This window comes from Lacerta agilis, chromosome 15, assembly GCF_009819535.1.
Source record: "Lacerta agilis isolate rLacAgi1 chromosome 15, rLacAgi1.pri, whole genome shotgun sequence".
Classification (NCBI taxonomy): Eukaryota; Metazoa; Chordata; class Lepidosauria; order Squamata; family Lacertidae; genus Lacerta; species Lacerta agilis.
The window spans coordinates 19,108,242-19,117,080 of record NC_046326.1 but is presented as its reverse complement, the minus strand read 5'-3'; the positions used below and the strand labels follow the sequence as shown (position 1 = coordinate 19,117,080).

At 44.6% G+C, this 8,839-nt stretch overlaps 1 protein-coding gene across 2 annotated transcripts in view; it reads left to right on the top strand.

The window, feature by feature from the left end:
• The first annotated feature begins 4,999 nt into the window (after window positions 1–4,999).
• Window positions 5,000–8,839, top strand: part of SIK2 (salt inducible kinase 2) — a 77,153-nt gene continuing 73,313 nt past the window's right edge. Inside the window, exon 1 of one of the 2 annotated variants that reach the window (XM_033171627.1) lies at window positions 5,000–5,268. In XM_033171627.1, the coding sequence (XP_033027518.1) occupies window positions 5,095–5,268 (174 nt within the window). In that variant the 5' untranslated portion in view covers window positions 5,000–5,094. The remainder of the gene's footprint in view (window positions 5,269–8,839) is intronic. The other variant, XM_033171626.1, reaches the window with a different exon arrangement.

Below are 8,839 nucleotides of genomic sequence, written 5' to 3'. Positions count from 1 at the left end.
AGTCTGCCCTCGGGCTCACACTAGTTCTATCTCCAGAAGCAGGAGTATTGGCTAGAATCTGTCTTCTCTCCATGTTAACTGAAAAAACTCAGGCTAAAAATACCCTTCAACTCTTTCTGTTTGGGTGGCACTTGCTAGTAGCTAGCATGTTGTTGTTGTTGTTTAGTCGTTTTGTCGTGTCCGACTCTTCGTGACCCCATGGACCAGAGCACGCCAAGCACTCCTGTCTTCCACTGCCTCCCGGTTTGGTCAGACTCATGTTGGTAGCTTCCAGAACACTGTCCAACCATCTCATCCTCTGTTGTCCCCTTCTCCTTGTGCCCTCCATCTTTCCCAACATCAGGGGCTTTTCCAGGGAGTCTTCTCTTCTCATGAGGTGGCCAAAGTAGCTAGCATACCATTGTTCATCTACCACCCTCCCATCTAGTTCAACAATTATGGGTATGATAAATCAATAATCAAAGTAAGTGCTGCACAGTTATTAAGTTTTAAGATTTAATACAAAGCAGGATCAAAATAAATATCTTTTTAGCTACTTACTTTTGGATTAAAAGGCAGAAATATCTCCATTACTCAATATTTTCTCATGCCCAGACTGCCCTAATCTCTTCCAAACCAGTGCTAGCTCAGTTTTGCCTTATAATTAAGAATGGTTTTGCAATCATCCAAGTAAGTTTGGAGTCCCCATAGGCTGCCAGGAGTAAATTGAGGAATTATAGGATCAAAACAGAAGATAAAAGACACTGTGGCACCTTGGAGACTGGTTTTGTTAGGCAATCATCTCTTTGACCTATGTCAGCGATATCACAGGAGCGTCACAAGCAGACAATCCCTCTTCTGCTCCTTCTCCTTTTCCATAATGCCATGGCCCCACTGATTGGTATTTATGTTGTAGTATAAATACAATATACAGGAGGAAGCATTTCCTAAGGTGCAACTATTCTCCCTCAAGTCTGCAATTTTGCTTTAGATTAGGATGTTGGTCTGTGGTACTGTTGCAGATTTGTGAAGTAGGTTCCAGGGCACACACAGTATATGGGGCACTGGTCCTCAGCCTGTTGGGCTTTACCACCACCACCACCACCACCACCCCACAACTGCAGCAATTGGGTAAGGTTGTCTTCCATGAGTGATCTTATTAAGAGGGAAAAATTCATTCTTAGGGCAGCACCTTTATCAAGTCAAACGGCAATCTTACACAAGATTGTGAAATAAAAAAAGGGGTTAGACAAGGATGCCCCTTGTCTCCATTGATTTTTATATTAACATTGGAAATCTTATGTAAACGAATAAGGGAGGAAAAAGATGTAAAAGGAATAACACTGGGGCAGAGAAGCTATAAACTTAGGGCTTTTGCAGACGACTTAATAATCACCACGGAGTATCCGATCCGAAGCTTGGCGAAGGTCCTAGAATTAATACAAGAATATGGCAGGGTGTCTGGCTTTAGATTGAACATAAATAAGACCAAACTACTAGTTAAAAACCTATCGAAGGCTCAAAAGGAAGAATTGGAAAGGGTAACACAGATCAAAATCTATCCCAAAATAAAATACTTAGGAATATTGATAACGGCAAAGAACATAAACTTATATAACGACAACTATATTAAATGCTGGACTGAAATTCAAAAACAGATGGAGATATGGAACAGGTTGAATCTATCTTTTTTGGGCCGTATTGCAGCAATTAAAATGAACGCGTTGCCAAAATTAATGTTTTTGTTTCAGACAATCCCAATTATAGGTAAAACTAATAATATTGAGAAGTGGCAAAAGGAAATCTCAAAATTCTTGTGGAAGGGCAAAAGACCGCGAATAAAACATAAGATATTGATTAATACGATTGATAAAGGCGGTTTTGGCTTGCCAGACCTCAAGATTTATTACGAAGCGGCATGTTTGGTATGGTTAAAGGACTGGTGCTTGTTGAGAAATTGGGAAATCCTGGACCTAGAGGGACACGACCTACGTTTTGGATGGCACGCGTATTTGAATTATGGTAAAGTAAAGGTACATAGAGGCTTCTGCAGTCATATTATAAGGAACGCACTCTTCAGAGTTTGGGATAAATACCAAAGATATTTAGAAAGGGCAACACCAAAATGGATCTCCCCGCTCGAGGCTACAGCATTAAAAAGAATAAATAATCAAAAGGAAGAGTGGATCACATACAATAATCTCTTAACAGAAAGGCAAGGGAAATTAGCACTTAAAAACTATGAGGAGATTAAAGACCAACTCTCAACCTGGCTGGATTACTTTCAAATTAACGAAACCTTTAAAAAAGACAAAATTTGTGGGTTTGGGAAAGAACCTTCTATATTTGAAAAGGAAGTGTTAAATAGGAAAAATAAGCTAACTTCCCGCATATATAAGATCTTGCTAGACTACGAAGTAATGGACGAGATGGTAACAGCTGCCATGACTAAATGGGCCCAAGACTTTGGGTATCCAATTTTGTTCGAGCAGTGGGAAAAGCTGTGGCAGGTCAATTTAAGATTCACCGCAAACTATAATATAAGAGAAAATATGATGAAGATGGCACATAGGTGGTATCTTACACCAGCCAGACTTGCCAAAATGAATAGAAGTCTTGCAAATGTCTGCTGGAGATGCGGATCTGAATATGGAGACCTAATGCATATGTGGTGGCGATGTGTAAAAATCAAAGTTTTTTGGGGGGAGGTATACAGTGAAATAAAAAAGATGATGGCAATTTCTTTTGTGAAAAGACCAGAGATTTTTTTATTAAGTATGGTTGACAAGGTGATCCCAAACAAGTTGAAAGAAGTCTTTTTGTATGCAGTTGCAGCGGCAAGAACAGTTATAGCAAAAAGATGGAAAGAGCAAGAAGTGCCAACGGTTACTGAGTGGCAAATCAAACTACAAGAATATGCAGAGATGGCTCTGTTGACAAACAATCTGAGAGGAAATACAAAGCAGAACTTTACTGGCAAATGGGAGGTGTATAAAAAATACGTGTTAAAATACAATAAAAGCACTGGTATCATGCCTGCATTCGAGGAGTGAAGGGAATGAAAATAGCCTGAAGGAAAAGAGATGGGAGCAATGTAATGCCTAAGAATGCATGGTAGAAGGGAGTCAAGGAAGTGTGCAGGGTTGTAAGCATTCACATTTATAGCGGTTTAAGCAAAGGGATTTCTCAGGAAGACGGGGAATTTCCCCTTTTTTTTTCTTTTCCTTTTTTCTTGCTTTTTTTTCATTATTTTTTACTCTTTTCTTTTTTCCTTTTTTTTCTTTTTTCTCTCTTTTTTTTTCTTCTTCTTCTTTTTTCACGGTGTGTATTTAACTTCTTATTTGTTTGCTAGATGGTTGTATAGTATTGTATATGTATAACAAGTACATTATATTGTGTTCAAAATCGGAAAATAAGACGCATACAAGCAAAATGATTACTGTATGTAACTTTATTTAAGACTGTACTTATGGTGGAGTTTTCCTTTTTTGGTTGTATCTGTAAAATCTATAATAAAAATTATATATTAAAAAAAAAAAATATCAAGTCAACTAAAATATCACAAAATGCAAGTTTTGAGTTCTCATATAGGAATCTATGTTTCCAAGGAAACCCAGGATTACCCAGCACATGGTTTGCAAAAACCACCTAAATAAAACAGCTCTCTGTGTGCATTATTTATTATTCCCATTTAATGGAAGCAGACGGATCACTTCCAAACAACCTGTCTAATGAGTAGCCTATTTGTCCGGTTTTGTTTGCACTTAAGTTTGAAAGGAGATTATATACAATACCCAACCCAGTTTATTTGGCATCCTTTCCTATGTTTGCAAGGTTACATAGCATCAACGTCTAGTAATTAGTGTCCCACTTTCCAGTTTTAACATCACTTTCCTTGCTGCAAAAAGGCTGATGGGGGTGTGTGTGGTTTACTGAATCACTTTCACTGTACAATCTGAATTTGCCAATATGCAGTTGAATCCCATTCACAAGCTTTCCCCGAAGACCAGAAAATCTTAATCAGGACAATACAAAATTTCCAACTTCATTAGGGCAAACTAAAGCATCTCACTGTGGGGGAAACAGTAGAAGAGAAAGAATCTTCTCCCTTCGTAGAATGGATACTACCAAAACGTGTCCATAAAAGTACATTGGGCACATTTATCAGGCAAGCCATTAGCTTGATCCAGTGAGGCTCTTCTGATGTTATGAAGCTCACCATATTCGAACATTTCGAAACTAATCCGAGGGCCAGCTCTTTCACGTCACAAAATTTGCCCTCCCATTGTGCCAAGCGGCGATGGAGATGGTTACTACACACATCAGGTGCAAAATGTGCGGTTAAATGCGTGCAGCAAAATTATGACACAGAACGTGAGGTAAAACGCGAGGCAAACCGCGCCGTAAGACATGTGGCAAAAAGTGAACGTGTGGTAAAATGACGTGGCTGGCGAAGTGAAATGGTCCCTCGCAGGACGGACTCAATAGGGAACTGGGGAGAGAGGTTATCAATGTCAAAAAAGAGCGCCTGCCCCCCACCCCTTTTAAAGCCAGAGCAGCTTCTCCTGATGATTTTGGTGCAGCAAGGGGTGCTCGGTGCGAAGGCACAGTTTGAGAGAGGCGATACACCTCGCGCAGCCCCACAAACGGGAAGGCAAAAAGCGGTGGAGGTGGAAGGAAAGCCCCTCAAGTATCGCGCGGGGGTTGATGGGGATTTTCCCCCTCCCCCTCCAATTGGCGGGAACGGCCCCCTGAACTGGGAAGTCGCGCGCGCGGCGGGAGGATAGAGAGCGATGGCGGGTGGGAGAGGAGATGGCCGTTGGAACATTCGCCCGCGGTTGGCTCCGGTTGCCGCGGCGACGCTCGCCCCCTCCCTCTCCGATGACGCGCGCCATGACGCGCGGAGCCTGGGAGGAGCCAGGGGGAGGAGCCGAGCGCGGCGGCGGCGGCGGCTGGGAGGGCGCCGGGCTTCAGTGGCTGCTGCTCCGTCCTTCGTGAGGGAAAGAGCGAGAGGGAGAGGCGGAGGGGAAGGAGCGGGGAAGCAGCCCCGGCGGCGGCGGCAGGAGGAGGAGGAGGTGGCGGCGGCGAGGAGGAGCGGGGAGCCGCCCGGGCAGCATGGTGATGGCCGAGCCCCGGCGGCTTCCCCCTGCTGCCGCGGCGCTGCTCTTGCAGCCGCCCCGCGGAGGGTCGGGCCCCGTCCGCGTCGGCTTCTACGAGATCGAGGGCACCCTGGGCAAGGGCAACTTCGCCGTGGTCAAGCTGGGCCGGCACCGCATCACGCGGAGCGAGGTGGGGAGAGGCGCCTGAGAAGAAAAGGGGAGATCGGTCGTGGCGGGGACCGGGGGGCGGGCGGGTGAGAGAGAGAAGGGAGGTGGGCATGGCGAGCCCCCCACCCTCACCTTTAGCTGGCAACGTTGAGAAGGGGGAGGGGATTTCCCCCCCTGAACAACACGCGTGTTGGGTGAGGATAACGTGTGAACGCGGGCGCCCTATTCTTCTTCCAACCAAGGGGGCGTTTCTCTATTTTTCCCCTTGGTGGAGGTTAATGTTTGAAGGGGATCGAGCTGTGTCCCGCCTTATTTTCTTCCTTCTCTCAAACCACGGTTGGGGGGGGGGGAGCATTTCTATCAATCTCCTGCTTTCTCTCTTCCCCACCCCCTTCTCTTTCTTGAGGTGTGCTGATGAAAGAAAGGTAAATGCTCCTTTCTCTCCCCCTTTCTTTCTGCATCCGTGTGTCTTTTCTCCTTGGGAAACTAAAAAAATGTGGATTCCGGGAAAGGGGAAGGGATTGTGGTGGGTCCTTTTTGGGGGGTGACCCAAAATACAAATATTACAAGATGAGGAAGGTGGTATTCCCCCCCCCCATTCCTTTTTCTAAAAGTACTTAAGTCTTTGGGTGGGTGGGTGCTCTGGGACCTTCTTTTCCACTTCATGGTCATTGCCCTTTGGGGTGCCTCAAGGTTGTGTCCTGTTCCTGTCGTCTTTAACATCTGCAAAAATGGGGGGGGAGTCATCATGAGGTTCAAGCTAAATGTCATTCCTATGCAGATGACACACAGCCTTACCTCTCTTCTCTGCCTGCTAGCCCTAGGGGGAGGCTTTATTGGAATGGATGCAGGTGGCCTAGTTGAAGCTGAATTAGGATAAAGAGAGAGGCAGTGTGGGGTGGGAAATCTGATGATCTGGATGGAGATACAGTGGTACCTTGGGTTAAGAACTTAATTTGTTCTGGAGGTCCATCCTTAACCTGAAACTGTTCTTAACCTGAGGTACCACTTTAGCTAATGGGGCCTCCTGCTGCCACCGCAAGATTTCTTTTCTCATCCTGAAGCAAAGTTCTTAACCCGAGGTACTATTTCTGGGTTAGCGGAGTCTGTAACCTGAAGCGTCTGTAACCTGAAGCATCTGTAACCCAAGGTACCACTGTATGCAGCCGGTTTGGGTTGGGGCCACATTCCCTCTGAAGTATGTGGTTTTGGGGTTCTCTTGCAAGGGTCTCTTGCACTTGGTACTGTCACTGGGAGCTTGGTTCCTGCCAATGACTAGGGGTGCCTTTTTACCAGTTTAGGATGGGCTCCCAGTTGCAACCATATCTGGAGAAAGCAAACCTTAACAGTTACACGTTTTTTGGCTATGTCCAGACTAATGCACAATTCCTAGGGCTGTGTTTAAAGACATTCAGAAACTTTGACAAGTACAGAATGCGGCTGCAATAATGTCGGGGTGGGTGGGTGGGATGGCAGTCAAAGCATACTAGACCAATACTATACCAGTTATCCTGGGTTACTTACTAATTTATGGGCTCTGAAGTGCTGCATTTTACATTTAAAGCCATAACCTAGTCCCAAGCTTGCTCCTATACAGGTATTAGCTGCCTGGGCTTTAAGGTTGCTCACAGGCTCATCATTAAGGTCCATCAGCTAGTGATAGGGCACTTGTAGTGGTGGCCCCATATGTCTGGAGCTTGCTTGTGAAAGAAATATGTATGTTAGCTTTTAGCATACCTTTAAAACTTTTTTTGTTTCAGTCTTCATTTTTCTAAATATGTGATAAGATTCTAAACGGCTGCTGCTTTTAGTTTTGTAATTGAATGTACAGTAGTTTAAAATTTGTTTCATACTGCATTAATTATAATTTGTTAGCTGCCTTGGGAGGGCTTTACCCTAAAAGGTAGTGTATGCATTTTTCAAGTAAATAATAAAAAGCGAGGAGCAGGGTTCTCCCTCCGTCCCATCTCACCACTTTAGAAAGTATTACGTGGTACTGGAAAATGATGCTAGAAATGTTGCAAGGGAAGGGAGCAGTTTAGTAACGAAATGAGAGCCAGCCTAATAAAAGACAGTCTTGGGTTTCCTAAAAGGAACATTGCCTTCACTAGAGAAGGTGCATCCCCACAAGGATACTTCCCACCCCAACCCCCTTCCAAAATGTACTCCTTCTAGGTATGAGAAGAATGCTGGCTTCATTAATGCTGCAGGACATAGTTCTGAGAAGGTGTGTGTGGTGGCGATCCAAAAGGGGTGTCTCATTATAAAGCCCCCCATTAAAATCAAGAGGTGTTTGCTTGTCATGACTTGCCCGTTCATAAAGAAGAACCACAGCCTGGAAAAGAGGTTTTTGTGATAAAATTAGATTTTCACTAGGAGGACGAGCTTCACCAGGGGTCAGCAAACTTTTTCAGCAGGGGGCCGGTCCACTGTCCCTCAGACCTTGTGGGGAACCGGACCATATTTTGGAAAAAAAATATGAACGAATTCCTATGCCCCACAAATAACCCAGAGATGCATTTTAAATAAAAGTACACATTCTACTCATGTAAAAACACGCTGATTCCTGAACCTTCCGCGGGCCGGATTTAGAAGGCGATTGGGCCGCACCTGGGCCTTAGTTTGGGGACCCCTGATCTTCGCTTTCCTCTCACCTTGGAGAATGGAGCATTATATCAAAGGAAGTGCTTGTAGTGAACACAGATTATTGATACGATATGTTCTTGAAACATAATGTCCATGGTTGGTCTTTCAGAGGCAGTTGTGATAGGGGTGTCAACCCCCCCGCCAAGCTTTCTTCAGACTTTGATCATTTTGTCCAGGAAATGAGCCTTTGCAGAAGGGAAAGGGTGGTGGAGTCAGCTTAAGTCTCATGGCACTCTGAAATATCCTCCCACATAAGACCTGATCCTCAAAAGTAGATGAAAAACGTTGCTTCTAACAGGGTGATAAGTGGAGGGTGCTTCCTCAAAGTAAAAACAAAACAAAATGTATCCAGAGAAAAAGGCTAATGGGTGATAATGGAGCATGGCATCAAGCATATGGATGGGTTTAGAGCAGGAGTCAGCAAACTTTTTCAGCAGAGGGCTAGTCCACTATCCCTCAGGCCTTGTGGGGGGATGAACGAATTCCTATGCCCCACAAATAACCCAAAGATGCATTTTAAATAAAAGCACACATTCTAATTATGTAAAAACTTGCATATTCCCAGACCATCCGCTGGCCGGATTTAGAAGGTGATTGGGCCAGATCCGGCCCCCAGGCCTTAGTTTGCCTACCCATGGTTTAGAGAATGGAAGTGCCGCCAAGAAAGTGTGATTAGAGAGAAAGAGAGATGCCAGTCTTCCTTGTTGTGCAGGGTGGGTTGGAGTATTCTGAAAATGGTTGACACATCTAAAAGGGGCTCTGTCTCAGAAGGACATGGCTGTGCTAATTTTGAGGTGGTTCTTTGCAAATGGGCAGTGGGTTCAATGACTGGAGTTGGGGAAAAGGATCAAATAAGGCCATTGGGAAGCAGGAAGTGGCATTTAGGCATGGCGTGGTGAAAATGATTATATTTTCTCTTCATTAAATTTGGGATTAGAAGGGAGGCT